This window comes from Aythya fuligula, chromosome 8 (assembly GCF_009819795.1).
Source record: "Aythya fuligula isolate bAytFul2 chromosome 8, bAytFul2.pri, whole genome shotgun sequence".
In the NCBI taxonomy this organism is placed as follows: domain Eukaryota; kingdom Metazoa; phylum Chordata; class Aves; order Anseriformes; family Anatidae; genus Aythya; species Aythya fuligula.
In genome coordinates, this window is record NC_045566.1 from 12,075,360 (window position 1) to 12,095,223 (window position 19,864).

The 19,864-nt window shown below is 36.7% G+C and overlaps 2 protein-coding genes across 5 annotated transcripts in view; one reads left to right on the top strand and one right to left on the bottom strand.

Moving 5' to 3' along the window:
- Window positions 1–13,332, top strand: part of AK5 (adenylate kinase 5) — a 94,528-nt gene extending 81,196 nt beyond the window's left edge. Inside the window, exons 13-14 of the mRNA XM_032192516.1 lie at window positions 1,761–1,949; window positions 11,420–13,332. Of these exons, the coding sequence (XP_032048407.1) occupies window positions 1,761–1,949; window positions 11,420–11,524 (294 nt within the window). The 3' untranslated portion in view covers window positions 11,525–13,332. The remainder of the gene's footprint in view (window positions 1–1,760; window positions 1,950–11,419) is intronic.
- Window positions 13,333–14,576: 1,244 nt separating this feature from the next.
- ZZZ3 (zinc finger ZZ-type containing 3) overlaps window positions 14,577–19,864 on the bottom strand; it is a 59,130-nt gene continuing 53,842 nt past the window's right edge. For all 4 annotated transcript variants that reach the window (XM_032192514.1, XM_032192515.1, XM_032192512.1 and 1 more), the window contains exons 11-13: window positions 18,977–19,111; window positions 16,276–16,376; window positions 14,577–15,912 (exon numbers count right to left, since the gene is read on the bottom strand). In XM_032192514.1, coding sequence (XP_032048405.1) covers window positions 15,768–15,912; window positions 16,276–16,376; window positions 18,977–19,111 — 381 coding nt within the window. In that variant the 3' untranslated portion in view covers window positions 14,577–15,767. The remainder of the gene's footprint in view (window positions 15,913–16,275; window positions 16,377–18,976; window positions 19,112–19,864) is intronic.

A 19,864-nucleotide genomic window follows, 5' to 3' on the forward strand; every position in this document is an offset into this window, starting at 1 on the left:
ATTAGACAAAAAGGGCATTTGTTGAAATCATTGATTAAGCCCGCATCTGTTTTTAACTTGATTTAAGTCTCTGCAATGTTAAAACTGCCTTTCAAATCCAACTGCTGCTAATGCTAATGACATTAATGTTCTCTCTCATCTGTATGGAAAAAATGGTTGGAAAAAAGCCTGTCATTGAACTGTCCAGGATAATCCCTTAGATTCAGCTGTCTCTTAGAATGTCATTAAAGTAGTAGAAAGGTCAACACAATGCAACGATCCCCAGTCAAAGCCACAAGGCCTAACATGAAATATTTACCTTTAGAATATTTCATTCTATAAAGAATGCAAACTAGGGTAGCAACATCAGTTTCCATGTATCAGTCATTTAGATTTCCTTTGCTGTAGCCATGGAAAAAAACAAAACAAAACAAAACAAACAACAACAACAAAACATAAATATCTAATGGTCACTAGTGTGAAGAACAATTATCTTTTCTCAAGACTATCTCACTCTTTTCTATAAGATGTTCTGCAAATCCCTGCTGGAAGGAATGAGAAAAAGCCTGAGAGCATCATTGAAAGCTTCAACGTATAACTGCATGGAAAATCTATTACATTATTTATCTCAGATCCTGTAACGCTTTTATTTTACTTGCTAGAGTGGAGTTTATCACTTCAGATTCAGACCAACAGTTGTTGCTCAGATAATACTTTGTGTCAGATAGAGCTGTATCTGAGCAGGGCACATGACAGAGTGTATTGCAAGATTCATTCCAAAAGACTTGCATATTTATATCATCTTGGGGAAAGAATGATAGAGATTGTTTTTTAGAGCTTTTGGATCTCTCCTAAAATATTATCAGGAATATTTTGTTGTTTCTTGCAAATTATTTTTCACCCATAAAGTACCAAAGTATCTAATGTCAAATGCAGATAGAGACAATTACTTACTATTTTTCCCAAAACATGAGAATAAAAATAGATAAATCCTTGTTTATGTTGTTTATAGGAAAGGGCAGACCCTCCCTCAGGACTAGTTTGGCACTAGCCAAAAAGCACTAAGTGGTAGGCATCTCACAGAATTTGGAAATGATTCACCAATTTGCAAATGCAGTGTAATTTATCAAATCTTTCATTTATGCCAAGGGTAGTAATGATGCAGAGTTACACTGCAAATATTGACATAATGTGTAACACAAAATAATTCACTGGACATATTCCTGTAAGTCCAATGACAAGCATTTGATGGTATTCCTGAGCCTGTGTGTTGCCACTCATTTCCAGTTCAAGTGGGCACACTTGAATTTGGACATTTTCTTGGGTTTACTCTTGAAGCTCTAAGCTATAGTTTACTACTCCCTAAATTTTATATTATACTTTTCACAGACTGAAAAAAAATAAAGGATAGAATAACTGTGCCAAGCATACCATGAGTCCAGTGCTTTTTGCATCAAGCTTTTATCAAACAATTGCAAATGATGAATATATTGATGAGCTTCAGTTGAAGCAGCCAGAATTTTTCAGATCTTATCTCATATTCTCTGTATTTGTAGAGTTCAATCAAGTCTTGACCCTAAAGACTAGGATTTCTAAATTCTGCTACAAAAAGAGGTGTTTATTAGTAAGCATAATTTCTGCCTAAACAAATAAGTAATTTACTAATATTTTTCTTGATGATTATTTCAGTAGCATTTCTTTTTAAAGTTATCAGAACAAAATAGGCTTTGCCAGGCCACTGGTTTGCATACTTATTGTCTTTTTTTTTTTTTTTTTTCTAGATTGGAGAACCAAAACTTGTGTTTTGTCTGGACTGCTCTGCAGAAACCATGAGCAGTCGCCTTTTGATGAGAAGTCAGAGCAGTCAGCACTTTGACAGTGCTGAAACCATCAAGGAAGGAATCGAAAGCTATTACCAAGCAGCAAAACCTGTGATTGCATACTATGAAAAAAAGGCACAGTTATGCAAGGTAAATTGATTGACCTTTTGAATTAAGTGATTGCTTTTTACTTCCATTATATAAGCAATATTCAGAAAATACTGACACAACACCATTTATGTACTATATTAGTTGCTGCACTTCAGAGTTCTCATCTTTCACTTACCTGGTTTGTTTGAAAATTCTCAAATTTCTGAATTCCATGGTATAAGTTGAAAGAATCAAAACACAAATTTATCCTGATTCTGACAACACATCCTGAATCACTACCTCATCTGTATAGATTCTCTTGCTAAATGTTAATGCTGAAAAGCTTTTGTTTAGGTATAAAGGCTTTCACAATTAGGATGAAAGATTATATTAATCCAAAGCCCCTTAGTTACCTTTACACAGCTGACAGTGTATATCCTGAAATAAAACAGACCTGCACACAAGAAAGATCCTTCAGCTGGTATAAATGACATATTTATATTAATTTCAGTTAATTACTTCAGTTTACACCTGCTGAGGATGTGAAATTTAAAGCATTTTTTATATTCTCTGATCAATACTTTGCAGAGAAACAAGACAAATTCCATCAGTGCAATTAACTGATGGATATGCTGGCAAACCTCTAATCTCATTTACATAGGATGTTTATATTCCTTTTTATACATTTTCTTCTTGATCATGGCAAACTGTGCCTGATCATCAGCTACAGAAAGTGCTGGTCTTGCTGATCCTTGTCGTCCTAAAAGTGAAAGAATCCAGTAATACTTTCTGGAATTATTCTGGGAGCTTCTTTCTAGAGGCTGTAGCAAGTACGCAAGTCACGTGTGCTTTTAAGGTTGAAAAATGTGTTCTGTTTTTCTTGAAAACTCCATATTGAAATACTCACTTAATGCCCTTTTTACTAAACTGGTAAAATACATGTCTGCTGTCAAAGACGTGAATCCATTATGGATTTAATTAGAGAGACAGCCCCTATCACAACCCCCTGCCACCAAACACTTATGATGTAGACAAGTACTTGTTCAGCTATTTATCAGCATTTGGAGAACACTGCCAAAATATTTGGCAAAGGTGGACTTTTAAAATTAAGCCTCCCAGATTATCCTTGGTACCACTGGACAGTCTCAGGTAGAAGCCTCCAACCCTGGTACCTGTACAGCAAGGAGCAGAAGTAAATGTAGTTTAGATCGTTTATGGGAGAGGGAAGTGATTTTATTTATTTATTTATTTTTAACCAAGTGTTGTTGAACAATTGTGGGAATCTATTTTAATGTTTACTTTCCACCTATAGTCAAATTGTAAAAGTAGATCTAAAATCTAAGATTCACACAGTGCAGTTGGCTTCAATAGCTATTTTGATCCAAATACTCCTCACCAGTTCTGCAGTAAGTACTGCTAGAATAAATAGCAAAAAATAAATAAACGAACAATCAAACATTCAATTTTGGAAATGCACTAAATACTTTGAAAGAAGTGTTTTTTGTTTGTTTGTTTGTTTGTTTCCTGGAAGAAATGATTGTATAGGAAATTTTTCTAGGTGATACTCTTGGATAAGTGATCCCAAAGAGTTTAGTCATACAGTCTGACTTGGTCAATCATACAACAAACATAGTGAATCATGGCATACTTCCACTACCCAGCCCTCCTTTGATCAGAAGGCTGGACAAGATGACCCACTGAGGTTCTTTCCAGCCTGTATTATCATTTGTAAATGCACATCTTTCAAACCTGTACATTATTTGGGTCAACAATTTGAAGAATAAAGACCAAAAAAATCAAATTAAGACTCGGTCAACAGCTGTTTCCACATAATACAAAATGTGTTGATTGTGATACACAGTATTTGCTTGAAGTTAAACTATGTGGAAAATTACGAAAAAACAGACATTTATGTTTACAGTTTTTAAACAATTTTAGCAGTGAATATGTTTAAGCTGCATGTGTTGAAGAAAGCTGAGAGTAATAGAAAAGTTTGCAGTTCCCAGGTTCCCTGGACATGGGGTTAGTTTCTCATTTATAGCAACATATTTTAGAGGCTGCATAAGCATTGACATTAGCAGCCACTCTGATGTTCTCTGAATGAAGAAAGAAAATTTGGGTCAAAAGCAAAAAGAATATCAGTAACACATCTAAATGTCCCTCTCCCTCCCTCCCCCCTACCCCCCGCTTTATTTATTTTTTTAATTATTTTAGGCTAGGCTAAAATAGTTCTTGGTTTTTGTTATTTATAATATCACACACATGCACTGAAGACTGAGACTTCACCTACTGGCAGTCTAACGTTTGTTTGTTTGTTTGTTTTATTTACTGATTTTATTTATAACAGCAAATGTTTTCATCTTGAGGAATCTGTTCATTCCTAAGTGTTTTTTTATTACTCTCCACCACCGACCAGCACAGGCTGAAGATGTTAGATGTTAGCATCCTATTTAGATGCCTCTGCCTCTATAATTCTGCTCACTGAAGGAACTGTGTTATATGACAGGCAAAGTTACCAAAGTGAATTTACAGGTGTTGCTTTGAAGACCTCTCAAAAGAAAAGATTTCATCTACATTCACAGAGTCTTTAAACTAATCCATGTGACTCCAGACAAGATGCTTTTGTACTTCTCTCAGGCAAAGCTGATGGGGTCTAACAGCTTTAGGGAAGGTGCCGTTTACAGATCCAGGTCTAGCTGTGATCCCAGAATAAGCGACAGCCAAAGCATCTGAAGAGAATCTATTTAAGACAAGGAGAGAATAAGGGTTCAAACATATCTTTAGTTGCCTTCTTCTGGAAAGTTATATCCTACCCAGGACTGATTTTTCAACAGAAGCAGCTCTTCAGGGGAGCACCCATGTGAGCTTTATGTCCCGTGAGATTCCAGCCAGGCCCTTTCTTAGGAGTTGATGGAGGAGTTTCAAAGGAGTTGATGTTGAGCTTTTAAGAGTCTAAATCCCACCTAACTGCCATGAAAATTAGCATCAGACATTTTTTGTCAGCTTTTTGCAACGTGTGACTTCTAGATGAAGTGATGTTTAATTGTGTAAGTGATCATGTTTTACAGATATTAATTATAGCACCCAGTCCCTGCTTTGCCACAGAGGAGAAAGTCAGAATTGTTCAACAGACTTATTTAACAACAAAATCAGTCTGGAAGGTTGATATTATTTGATTTCTCCATTTTAAGTGTATTTAGGGCTAAGCAGTTTTCCATGGACTGGGAACAGTACATGGCAATGATGGTACATGTTTAACTTGTCCTATCCAGCCCAGAAGTTTTCAGTCTGGAAACAGGCAAGAGATTAAATATGCAAATGTAAAATTCAGACCTGGGCGTAAGGCCAGCAGAGGGGTTGGTGTGGGAATTAAAAGTCAGATGAGCACTCAGTGGAGGAGGACCTGCTCTGTTGTGCCACATCAAGGTGTACTTGAGACCACAATGTCAAATTGGCTTGCTCATTCTCTTTTCTGGAACAGGGATTACAGCACGGATGGCAGGAGCCTAATAAACCCAACAGAGACAGAAAAATTCAGGTCTGACTTCTGCAGTTATTGGGAATTCTTCTCTTTGCTTTATTTACACAGAAAAGATGAAGGTATATGGTTGTAACAGCATTCCCATTTTAATCAATGAGAATTTTATGACATTCTCTAAACCCAGAGTTATTGTGCATTGATGCATTAATAATTAACCAATATCATATGTGGGAATGGAGTTTTTCTTTGTTCTGGTGATCTCTGAACAAGAACAGTGACCCAACAGAGCTGCCAGAAGATCAGGACTCTGTCTGAAATTTCCTTTTGTACAAAGATTACCTGTCAGTGTTGCTGCACAGCAGTGGAAGTGCGAGACATGCACAAAGGGTGGAACCTTTGGATGCAGATGAAATGTCTGTGAACCTGACAGGAATAAATAATGGTGATCCTTCCAGCTGCTTAGCTGAGATGAAGGACTGTGATGTAACTCACAGGTATGTATTTAAGAGGGAAGAGGAACTGACAAAATGAAGGGCAAAGAATAACAATGTCCTTTGTTCACTTTTCTGCTAAGGCATTAAGTTTCCAAATTGCATTCTGGATGGCAAAGTAGCTGTAGCAGTGAGCTAGAAAATTTCCAATTTATTTAAAAAATAATCATGTTTTGGGGATATGGTTTAATGTTCCATAGTTGCTTTTATGGTCAGTTACAGAACATCCACCTGCTGCTAATGACAGCAAGGAGGTGCTTTTTAAGAAAGAATTCACTGGAAATCTGAGGGCTGAAAGCGCTTCTCAAACAAATAAAACAGTTGCAAATTGACTAATTCTGTGGGATGCAGATGCTCAGGTAAATGAAATATACTATGCTAGCTGTAGTAAGCAGGTAGATATTGTTGTTCTTAAATTTATTTCTTGGTGAATTCTGAGGCACCTGGACAGAACAGTGTATTTGAAAATTTGGTCAGCACCTACTTGTTTTTTAACTTGCCTAAATGTAAATATCTTTGAATACGTGGCCCTCTGTCAATTGAGAAGAAAGGGAGGAAAAGAAAAAAAAAAAGAAAGGGAAAAAAAAAAGAGATTGTTTTTAATGTCTGACTCATACTTTAAAGCTTTTTCCAAGTGACAGTATGTAGGAGGGTAATAAGTAATAGAGCAGTGCCTTGGTAGTCAAGCAAGACAAGGCTGATCCTACCTAGTTAACATCAAAACAGTAGGTGTCTCAAATACAACGTCCCTAGTCAAACAGCCATCTGAGGAAAAGGAACATGACTATAACAAACAAAGAAGGCATCCCAGATCAGATTTCCGTAAACCTTCATTATTGCAGATCACACCGTATTTATTGAAGCTTAACCTAAAAACTTCAACTATAATGCATTCCTTATTCTTTTTCTTTTTCTTTTTCTTTTTTTTTCTTTTTCTTTTTTTTTTCTTTTTCTTTTTCTTTTTTTTTATTTTTCTTTTCTTTTTTTTTTTTTTTTTTTTTCTTTTTCTTTTTCTTTTTCTTTTTCTTTTTCTTTTTCTTTTTCTTTTTCTTTTTCTTTTTCTTTTTCTTTTTTTTTTCTTTTTCACAGTATTGTAATACTGTTTTTTTTTTTTCTAAAATTAGTTAAAGTCATATACTGTTTAAGCAGAAACTATTAGATTCTTAGCACACACATTTCACATAACCGTTATGAAACAAACATAACTGTAAGAACTGTAAGCAGATGGCCACACTGAATCAGCCACCATCTACCATCTCATGATCTTCCACTTCTGAGCCTTCTCATGCTGCTATCCCCTACTAGAAGTTTCTCGGGGGAGGGACAGATGTGTAATTTTCCCTTCAGAGAAAGGATGATCAATGCTAATAGTGATAGTAAGTATGTAATTTATTTCCATCTTTTGAAAGGTTATCAGAGAATCATTAACCCTGGCAGATAAGTACTTGGGGAACAAAAGAACAAGTATTTCTTTGTCATTCCCCCTGGTGGTTTGTGACCCATTAGATGAGACACCAGTGTGAAAAGATGCATCAGAAACATTAGCAGGTGGTTATAGATAACACACAGTGCTATTCACACCAAATGTGAATCAGGGCAGCATATTTCTCCTGGATTTCCAGACAGCTCGATCTGTTGGTTCTGATTGTACTGTAGTACCAGGCTCAAAGAGTTTTGAACACTCCTATTTAATGACAAAAACGTGTTAGTGACAACACAGCTGACCTTGACTGACCTGCAATAAGAAGCTTCTAACCAGTGAGTTTATTCCAGTCTCAGACTTTCTGAAAACCACAGTCTTCAGCCATCCAGGCTGTTTTTTCTTGGTGGCAGTAGATATATAGGGTTCTAGCTCCCCAAACCTACAACAAGTGGAGATCTGATGACAGAAGATTTAACTAGCTGATTTTAATGCCAAAATGAGCAACATTGCACTATAATCATTATTTCCATCATCTTTCAAATAAGTTCATTAAATTGTTCTGTGTTAGAAGTTGCCTAAAGTCATAGTGGCATTTCAGACCTAAAAGTACCGTATAAAACCATAGCTAGATCTTGCTTTTAACATCAGAAAATAGCCTTGAATAACCTTGAAAACAGTCCTAGTTCATGAGATTTCTTCTAATCAAAAAATACAGTTTTCTCTCCTGGAACTGCAGAGAATGCCACTGAATTATTGCTGTACTAGCTGTGAATTATTGTCACATTAAGTTAGTTTTGTGCCATGACATTAAGTTAGTTTTATGAATTGGACCTTTGTAATTTTGGAGGCCAGCATGGGGCTGTCATTAGTCAAGCTCATCCATATTTTACTGTGACTGTTAGGAAGGCAGCGTTCCAGCCAGTCATAAAGGGCAACAATTTCTGTGCTCACAGACCTAATTCTTCATCACAGCAGCCTGGACCTGGACCTGAGAATCAATCCCAGTTCTAGAAAAGGTCAGGAGACACCTATGGCAAGACAGCTACACTGATTAGGTTCGATTGGTTAACCACTTCAGATGCATTTATGCAATAAAGAGATAATAAAAATATGTATTGAGCCAAAAGGATGCATATTTATCAAATACACTTACATTTTTTATATATACATTAGTAGAATACGTTAGCATTTAGATGTTGTATATACATAAATGTCTCACAAATGTGTATTTTTTTGCATTTTTCTTCACTATCAGAGCTGTTTAGGACTAAAAGTCACCAAACATTCACCAAAGGCTGGCATTCACTCTGAGCTCCAACACAGATAACACTTCTTGCAGGAGCTGCAGAGGACACATTCACGTTCTGTACTGCCTCAAGCTCAGAGCTGTCTGTACGAGGCAGAATTCACATGGTGCTATTTTAGCTCCCTGCAAGCACAGTCACACTGGGTCAGCTTTCTGGGAGAAATCAGAGGAAGAGGAGGGCAGGCATTTCAACGAACAAGGAGACAACACCTTACTGCGTGCTTGTCTAATTTATTAGTTCTCAAGGCATAAGCCCATGTGTTTATTGCAACTGTATGGAAGTGTTTTTTGCTGTGCTACACAGGCATGAGCAAGCCACCCATTTCAGAAGTAGAAGGTCTGCTAAGACTGATCTGGGTTAGACTGGTCACCAGCCCAGGAACGGGCTGTTGGCCATCGGGTTTGCTCTGTCTCCAGAGGTGTAGTCTCACGTGGCTGTCATGTGAATCAGAAGTTTCTGGGTGAGCTGTCAATTTAGCACAGCCTAAATCTTCAGGCATTGAATCCAGTGTTTCCATCCTTAGGCAGGTTTTGCTATCACAGCTGCTCCAATGAACTCTACTGGACCGGAATACTTTGTGCTAACTCACAGTGTTCACAGTGAGATCTAACTTCTCAAGTAGGTGAAGGACGGTGTGAAGCTTGGCACAACCGATTCTCAGCTGTGCATTTATCAGATCAAACGTCAGCTCTGGAGCTCGCAGCGTGCTCCCTGGCCAGACTGCGTGGCCCTGTCAGCACCAGGAGATCCTCCGGGCTGAAGAAATGCTGAGAGCTTTGAAGTAGCTGCAGCCTTCACCTGGCATGAAGTTTTTTCCCTGGGGGATAGCTGTATGGAGCAGGTGTCTTGGCAGTTGAGACGGACAAACCAAGCTGCTTTATAGTAGGCAAGATGGGAGCTGCTAGTTTTATTCTAATTTAGGAATCTAGGCTTTTGGTCCTGAATGGTTCTGTCTTCCCCCTTTCTCTTGGCACACGTAGGTATCCATCCTCTAAGCCCTTTGCTTCTATGCCAAAAAGGGATTGTGAATGGCATGCAGCCCTTGTTTGTGACCTGACCTTTCGAAGGCACCACCTGCTCCATCAAAAACCTTCCTAACAAAGCTGCAATGGCAGCAACAGAACCGTGCTTCTGAAAGATCGCCAGAATGGGCTTGGATGGCTCAGACTGTAAGACCCCCTTGCTGTGAGTCCAAGGGGACCAGACCCTGTCAGGCTTATTAAAGGTTGGCCAGACTGGTGCTGCGTTGTTTCCAGAGCTGGAACTGCTGAGTTTGGGGCTAGCCCGCCTGGATGTGCCAGCATGTCTGACGGGATGTGACAAGGGACCAAACTTCGCAGCATCTGTGCCTGCCACCAAGAGTGAAACGAAGCTCTGGAGCACAAATGTGATCCCTCACTGGCTCTCTGCAAGGAGCAGCTGCTGACTTTCACACAAGACTTAGCACTGAGGGACTTAAATGTGCGTTGAGTGCAGTCAGGCTCTACAGGAGCTGGCTGCAAGCAACAGTGCGTCTGAGGGTATTTCATTGCCTATTTCAAAAATATATTTGGGGAGGGGCATGGGACTGAAATTCCTTTCCTTCTGCAGAACAAATTGGTGGCAGAAAAGCGCAATTGTCAGGAACGTCCCCTTCAAACACTACAATTGTCTGGCATCCTATCTTGGAGTTGAAAATGCAGTGTGTAGTTCAGAAACACAGGCTTTAGGAAAGTTGTCATGGGTCTGACGTGTACAAATTTGATGTCATGCATGCATGAAAGAGAAAGCATTAAGAAAGAAGCAGAGAAGAAGCTTGCTTTTGAGTAGAGAATCTGAAGACCAGGGCATTTGAGAGGAACTGAATCACTGGCAAGTGCAGTCTGCAGGTGTACACAGCCAGCATGAAAGCTTCTGCAACTACTGTGAAGACAACAGAAAGCTCTCCTTCCTGAAGTAATTACCTGCATGGGTTGGACATGCAACTCATTGTTGAAAGAAACTTGTCAGTACATTACATTTTCTAGGTAACAGAAACATTACTGGCTGCAAATGTTGTTGCCCATCACTACAAGGCAGCAATCTCTTTCTCGGAATAGTTTGGTTTTGTTCTTTTTGAAGTTAATTCACAAAAAAAAAGGAAAAAAAAAAAACTTGAACAGCCTGGACAACCTCTGGCCAAAACAGAAACTTTGTGTTATTAAAGAAACAAAAAACCTTCCCTGAAAGCGAGTGGTCATACAACAAAAGCAGTGCTGCTGTAAAACACGCCTTGCCCATAGGTTGTAAGAAAACCAGAACTGATTCACCAATCTTGGAAATGGAAACACTCAGAAACACACAACCCTGCTTTCACTGTCATTTGGAAGCATTTAGGTCAGAGCATTGCATCCGCTGACTTTAGATGACAGAAAAGACAGAAAACAAATTAACAAATCATCAAATCATTCTTTCATTTCATTATGGGTAGGGCATCAGAGCTTTTTTTTTTTTTTTTTTTTTTTTTTTTTTTTCAGGTAAGCATTGAAATAGTTTCTGCAAATCCTTGAAACTTGTCTGTATATCAAGGGTATAATTTTACTTTAAAATACGAGTACTTCGGATAAAGAGCTCGATCTTCCTCATTTGATCAACGTGCTTTGCTCCAGACAATGAAGCCTTCAGACTCTTCCACATAAATCTCTGGAAACGGTGAATAACTTTTATGGACGCCTCTTCGTTTTATTGGGATGCTTGTAACATGAAACAGAACTTCTCTTTTATACTGGACCCCTTTTCTGTGTCATCATTGATAATTTAAAGATAATTATTTATAATTTAATCAAAACTACTTTTGTTTTCCTTCACAGGTTGATGCAGAAGCAACACCAGAGGATGTTTTTCTGGAAGTCTGCAAGTCAATTGACTCTTTTCTGAAAAATGAAGCAGCAGCGTTTTCAACAGTAATGCAGTAACGGTCTGTACACAGCTTCACCTCACACATGCACTTGGCAGTCATGAATAAAATGCTGTTCAAAGCAATACTGCTTTCTTGAGAGGTATCTGGAATTTGTGCATGTGGTATGTTATTTCAGATGATTTTTTTTCTCTGTTCAGACAATACACTCAATATAGAGTGTCCTGTATGCTAACTCCACACTAAGAACTGTATGTTGTTTTAGTGGTTGTTTGCTCTTCACGGGCTACAAGCAGCATGGTGAACAGCAGCTCTAGTTTGTATTTCATGATCTTATATATTTGAATGGAAGTCAGACACATTGCCTGGTCAGCAGTGAGCTCTTCAACCACACCATTCACTGTACAGCATATTAAGAACACTGCAATTGTCCCATTGATTTTTAATTAACAGTATTAATAGTTGGGGTATCACTTAGCTTGTTTTTTGTTTTTTTCTTAGTGACTAAAATCTCGTTACACGCAGCTGTAAGACAGCTAGAATTAGTAAAGCTAAAAGTTGAAATACAATTTTGCAGACATCCCCAGAACACAGCTATAACACAAAAAATAATTGAAAGCAAAGACACAGCTGAATATTGTGGAAGTCTGTCAGTCCTGTGAGGTCTTTCTTGTTTCAGAGCAGACACCATTTTTGAGACAGCTGTCTTCTGTTGGAAAGTGCTGGGTATTATAAATGATGACTTCCCAGTTTTGTGGACTAAGGTGAAAATAATGATTGTATAGTGCAGTTACATGTGCAATTTGATAATTATCCATATTAACATCAGTTTTACTATATCAGCTAAAATCTACATATAAAGTTAACCATGAGCCAGGGATTAAAATAATCAAATATTTGCTTGCATCTTCAGTAGGCCACAACATCCATAACATCTGAAAACAAGTCTGTAAAAATCATATCATATTTCCATTAAGTTAACAAAAATATTGTGGAGGTTCTTTGGTTTACTGACAACTAAATAAAAGCTTGTTTGACATTCCTATAAAATTGCATCCTCTTACTGGAACTACTGGATAAATTCAGTTGAAGTGGGTTGCATGATTGCTCTTTCTGTTAAAGTTGCACTTGATGCAGCAGATTTGTATTTTTAAAGTTACCTTTCTTGTAATGAGGACATAATACAAATAAAACATACAAAAATGAGGAGTAATAATTTCTGTTACAATTTATGTGGGTTTAATCCTTTTTAAAGCACAGTACATGACTTGGACATATAGTTCAAATCAGCATGCTTACAAAGTATGTCCTTTTTCCACTCAGGGCAGACTCTTCTGTTTTCTTTCTCTTCCATAGCATTTGCCCTGTAAATGCTAATTCAATTATTTTATTAAGGGAGTATCTTAGATATGTTCTTATCCTTCACATCCTGGATGTTCCTCCTTCCCTCGGTCCTTTTACAGACTACATTTTACCTCTGATGCTCTAGGAAGTGCTTTTCCAGCTCCAGAATAGTGGCATTACATGACCAACATCTGCAGTACAACAGCTTTAAGCAAGAGACTTTCATAATGTATGAGCTTGAAAAGGTAGTTTTTTCTAAACCAAGCCTGCAAGCAGTAGCAGCTGTATTGTATAGTATTTAAAAAAAAAATAAAAATAAAAATCTGGAGTTACTATGAAGTTCCAAATTCATCTGGGTTGCTTTTTGGAGTATTTTTTATTACAACTAATTACAAATAGGTTAAAAAATGTGGAAAAAGTGTGGAACATCACACTTGTCGGATGGGAATAAAGACAAAAATCAGCTGCTACCTTAAAAAAAATACAAAAATTATTAATCATACAGTTTCAGTTCAAAGTTCCTGATTTTTCTGGTCCTTTTTGTGGAACAAAAAAATCCCATGCTTGTCTGGGTATATGTGCATTAGATATCTGTTTGCATATGTTCATAATATATGCAAGAGAAATATCTGTATATGCATGCATATGGACATATAAATATTTATATGCATTCAATTAACAAAAGGATTTATTCAAGACAGTTCTTTCTTAGGTGATTCAGATTTGAAATTCTCCTTCTGCTTCCAATGTCATTCAAATTACATATATATTTTTCTTCCCAAGCTATCCTAAATGGATGACTGAGTATTTGCTTTTAATCATATTTTCACTAATGTACTTCCATTATTTCCTTTTTTCTTTAGGATATCAACAGAACACAGACAGTTTACTACAGATTCTCTCCCTGATAACACATCTTCACCAACTCTGCCTTCTCATAAACAGCACAAATGGTCTTTCATACTCTTTCACTAGATCCTGTCAGAGCAGTATCTTTCTGAATTAAAGGGAGAACTGAAGTATGCCTTGTGAATTTTTGTTGTATTTTCCTAGGTTTGATTTAATTTATCCAAGTATACAAGATATGCGAGATAGGTTTACATGATACTTGCTCAGTGTTCTAGTAACTGTACTCTAGTACCTTCTAAATAGATTAGATGCTTAAACTTGCTTTTCTCTGAAGCAAAAAATGACTACACCTAAGTGTTATTGTGAAAATTAATACTCATCAGGCTATAATTAGGTTATTAGGTGCAGCCAGCCCTTCTTATTGCCATATTTATTTACTTTTAAAGTCAAATTACTTTCTTTTATAGCTAATTACTCTTGAATGTTCAAGTTTTCAAGCAACTGGAAGTCTACTACAGTTATAAAATAATCAAGTGTTTCTGAATCACAAGCTATACATTTCAATAAAAAATATATTAACTAAAAATATGTCACAATAATTACAAAGCTTCTCAGACAATGACATACAGTGTACCAAAGCTACTAAAGTCTGATTTTCCTGAAATCTGGAAAAGAACAATTTATGAATAAGATACAAGAAAACTGAAATGCCAATCCTGCAAAGGCGAAGCATATTTACGTAGGTGCAGAGCGCCATCAGCTCCCACTGATATTAACAGCCGAGGAAGGCGCTGGGCATCTTGCAGGTCTGCATAGTGAGTATCTGTATGACATATTAAAATGCCCTTTAATGTTTTCCATTTTGATTAAAAAGTCAAAACTACACAGAAAGGAAGTCACAGCAAGCATTCTATATATAAACAGACTGTATCCACATAGTTTATTTCTCACAGTTCTCCTGACAATTGAACATTATTTAAGAACATACTGTATACACAGATAAGAAGAAACATACAAAATGTTTTAAATGATGCACAACAAAATCCAGCAGTATAAAAGAATGCATGTGAACCCTTGCTCACTGCTCAGGCTAAATTTAATCACTGTTTAAATAGTAATAAAAATACAATCTTTCATGGATCTTGTGCAGACTACAAAAGAGGAAAAATTATTACCATATATATGATTTATATTAGGCAGTTTTCTTTGATGAGTTGCACTAACAACTCCAAATACAGAGGCAGAAGGCTGTGTATTTTATTTTAAAGGAGTTAATGTTGAGTATTAGAGACTTTACACAGTTACTACCACTGGCACTTTTCACCATATTTTGTACACATCACATGATCATCTTATATAACATTACATTTAAAAAATATATCTGAGTGACAATTTTATAACATTCACACACCATGAGCTGGTTAAGGAAGCAATGCCACAGTTGCCTCCTGTAGTGCTTCACTGTTGGTAAATAGAGTTCATCGTGGTTTTTAAAAAAAAAATTTAAAAAAAATTAAAAAAATTGAAAGTCAATGTGATTAAGCAGCTCCGATTTAATAAAGGCCTGTAACCAACCATTGCTGAGACAGTGAGTATTTTTTAGAGTATATCCTAGAAGCAAACACTGTCATTGGTTAAAACCTTGCCTAAAGTCAGTTACTGTGCTGAAAACTATTTCACAACAAAACTGCAAGCTACTAAACTGTTTTTATATAAATACTTCATCTCCTCTGGATCTCATTATAACCAAGTTCTTCAAAGCCTTTGGAATTTACTCTGTCTTTAATGTGTGCTCTCATTTCTGGCTCACCCTTTTGTATGTTTTTCTTTTGTGTTTAGATTCACCACCTAAAAATGACTAATGTGGTGAAAAAGTCTCCCAGTGAAACCTTCTGCACACTAGGAATGTTCAGCTGCTGTTCAGTGATCTAGAACCATGACAGCTCAAAGCTGTAGTTTGACAAGTACACCCAGGAAGCTGTCATGCTGTGAGCGACATTTCAGGGAAAGCAGAGAGTCTTTCCAAAATGTGCACAGAATTAACAATGGTGCCATTGTTATTTTTCAAATAGGATAGTAAGCCCAAGATTGTAGATCTGCTTCCCATGTCATCTATTTGCTGGAAAGTAGTTTGGGTCAAGGTAATTGTAACTGGTGCCCTGGGACATGCAGTAGTCTCTGTCTAAAAATGTCTCTGCTCTGTAAATAGGTTCTAACTGATGATCCTCCTTATGAATCTCTGTTTCATGCAGACTGCAAGGGAAAGAAAAAGATAACAGTTTAAAAGTCAAATATTTTCCTTAACTTTCATAAACAGCTTTCAATGATCATATTAAGAGTCATACCAAATCTGATACTGAACAATTATTGTACAAAAAACAATTTCCCCCCAACTATTTAACAGTAGTAAATCTAATTTGTCCTCTGTATTATTATTGTATGTATTTTGCAAGCATGTTCTAGATGTACATCTCCCACGAATATATGTTTAAGTATCTTTCACTTCACCCAACACAAGAGATGTATCCTGTGCTGGAGCAGGTATACACAGCAGTAATACCACATTGATATACTCACGGTATTTACAAATACCAAATAGAAGCATATGCTGCTCACCAGTCAGAACAAGAGTCACAGAAATCCAAGGACATTTCTTGAGGGCAGTCTTGGCAGTGCCACCGAACACCCTGAATAGGTTCAATCCCGCAGTTATCACACTGTGAAGCAGATTGAAGAACAGTGGAAAAAAAACAACTGTAATCACTTACATTAGTAACAGTGTTAGTATTTATGGCACCAACATGCCATATATCAAGACACAGAATCATATGTTGATTACTGCTAGCACAGCTGAATTCTTCTCCTCACCGCCCATAATGTATCTGAGATAAATAAGTCCTCAGACTCAGGACAGGCCCTCCAGAGTTCTGAGGACTGATTAATCTCTCTCATTTTGCTTCCCACTACTCCAGTGCTCCACTCTGACATTAACTTCCTGTTCAACAAAAGCAGGCCTAGTCCTGCCTGTGGTCACTGCTTATCCTCACACAGCTGAAATGTGTTTCTATAGCTTAAGCCCAACCATGTGTAATGTCTTAATACAGACTCACTCGCCAGGACAGAAGACAGCAGCAAAACTTTACCACTAGGAGTTTGTTGGGGGGCTGTTGACATGCTGTAGGTAGGGACACAAAGGTCAGACTGAGGCACTTTCAAATACTATAGTTACACATTATAGGTGGGCTGGAACTAAAAGCCAAGTTAGTTGGAAAGGAAGTGGGACAACAGGTTTAGATAAGGAAACAGAAGCCCAAATCTTAAGCCAAGTGAGAAGGAAAGAACTATTCTCCTCAGAAGAATCGTACATCTTAAAGAGCATCGAAGTGCAAGAAGAATGTGGCATGAAGAGAAAAAAATTAACTACAAATGAATCAGCAAGACTGAATGAAAAATTCATGATGATAAAGAGGAAGAATAGAGATGCACAGAGATTTAGTGAAAAATGAAACTTGTAGAATGGGACTTGCAAAAATCTAAACCATCAACAGCGCTGCAGAGATAGGACAGAAAAGGAAAGAGAAACATGGAAAACGAGCCTGTGCTCACATAGCTCATCCTCCTTCAGGACATGAAGTGCTGTGGGAGAACTTTGGGTGTCATCTGTGAAAAGTCACTTGCACAGCAACTCGCCTGAGCACAACCACCTGAGGTTACAAAAAACTCACAAACAACTCCATAGAAGTAAGGGATACAGCTGTGACAATGACAGCTTTCAGAGTTTGAGGGCTGGTAATAAGGAAGTAATAGGCATACTCAGGGCTTTTCTCTGAGAGTATCAAGTTCAATACAATAATAAATTACAATTAAAAATCAGTTCCAGTTATCTCAAGTTGAGAGCCAAAAGGTAGTGGAAACCCTTAACCTGGATTTCTGTGCGCCAGCTTCCCTCTCCCCTGTAAGAGGAATAATAGCATGCCTTTCATTTTATTCAAGAAAATAGTATTTGCAAAGTATTTTGATATTATAGCAATAAAAGCCATAAAAAGCCAAAATGGGATTCAATAATTCAATATTCAAAGCAGAGTTTGAATAAAGTGTAAATGAGGTTGAAGGTCATGCAGAACCATAAGTGTTCTGAATAGTTGCTTGTTAGGTGAGCACCATCCAAGTCTGTGCAGTGAGTGAGGCTGCACTCCTGAGGAAAAACAGCATATAATCACGTAATTTCATAGATAAAAATTAATAATAAAATCAAATTGGGGTTGCAAAGAAACTTTCAAACTTTGAATGCCTGACACTGCACAATGCCAAATGTACTTTTCAGTGTAATTTTATGTAGAAGAAAGTAACTAGTTTCTAACCTAGAAGGCCTGTCTGACTGACTGAATTTTTCATTTTTTTCTTGGAACAAAACCATTAACTTGAAGAAAAAAGGAAAAAAAAAAAAAAGGGAGGGAAAAAAAAGAAAAAGCCTTGGAAGTCTAACAACACGATTAAGTTTGTCAGTGCCAACAAATGCGACTATCTCAATTTTCCCGTTGTTCTGAACTGAACTTTAAACTGAATACCTTTGCATTCTTATATAAATGGTTATCAGAAAATAAACCTACTTGCCTAATACTTCTAACAAGGTGAAGAAGCTGTTCCAACACAGCAAACAGTTATACAGCAAATCTCCTTGCAAACCAGAAAATGTAATTTTGAGAATGCCCTATCTTTCATATCATTTATTAATGGCTGACATTAGGATAACACACTATTTTAACTCATTGTTTATTATACTATTTTTCACATAATCATTGTTTTATATTGTCGCTTCAACTTCTGTGATAGGATTATGAAGCTGCTACAGTTTTTCTCTGTAGAGAAAAAAAATCAAAAAATTGTTAGTCTGCTTCTGTTCTCACTCCATATCTTTTTCTTTTCTTTGGTCTAAGGTGGAGGAAAAATGACTCCAAAATCGTAAGAGAATTATCATCAATGAATCATTGCCAAACTGGAGTATGGTGCCAAATGGAATTCTGTAGTGATTTAACCCAGCTCTAGAGCCATATTTCCATATTATGAATGAGGAAAAGACAGCATGCTTATTAATTTCCATACAATATTCCATATATTCTATGAAACCTGAGGCATTGGAAAGAGTGAATTAACTGAGTTGTTTTGATTAAAGAAGATGAGGGAAAGCAGACACAGCGAAAAAGAATTATGGAACCATCCTTGTTATATTAAACAAAGCCTTTTTAGGAAATCTAAACCACGTTATCTTTAAAGACTTCTACACTCTGCTGAGTAAGAGAACATCACCTAAACTTACCTTAAATCCCACATGCTGTACAAATCCACTTTCTGCATGTATCTGCTGTAGTTTCTGTTTCTTTAATTTTTTAAACTCTAACAGTTCTTTATATTCAGGTAAATCACGATACATTATTGGAATACTCTCTTCATCCTGTTCATGATTAAAAAAAGATAAATATTCTTTAGGAACGTACCTACATATTTTACAAATCAGTAAGTATAATTAACTTCTGGGAAAAGGCTGGCAATATATTTGAAGAAACATAATGGGAAATTTTTAAAGTCATAGCAAAAAAAAGTACATAAAACAAACTTACACTATTTTTTTTTAAATTAAATATTCTTTACTATTTGCATTATACCAAAATATTACCCTGAAAATAAGTTTCTTCTGGAAATGCTTAGCAGTAGGATAAAGGAGACAGCAGACCTTTCCCTTAAAACCTAGCTTTTCTCTCATCTTTGATGCTTTACTGCAATTTATACGTAATCTACTTTCTCATATATTGTAGGCAAAATGGCAACTGCAGTAAAGACTAAATCTGAGCATTAACATTTCAGGTAGGTTTTATCAACTTCACTGATTTTCCCCTTTGCTATTCTATGGAATAGCATGGAGCAGTATTATTCTAAGGCCAGTTGCGATCACTGTTCACAAGTAATTTCAAAACTGTAAGAATTTAAAAAGCTGATGATACCCAAAAATTCTTCATAGTTTTAAGAATTTTTTGCATCAAGCCATGTGTTTGAAAGACCCATAAATCAAGACAGTACCAAGCTTTCATTATACGTACTACATACTTTTTAACTGAAAACAATCTTTAACAGATTAGATTCTCACCTTTACCTGTAAGAATAAAAAGTTATGAGAAATATCATTCCATGACTGTAAAAGTAGAAAGTT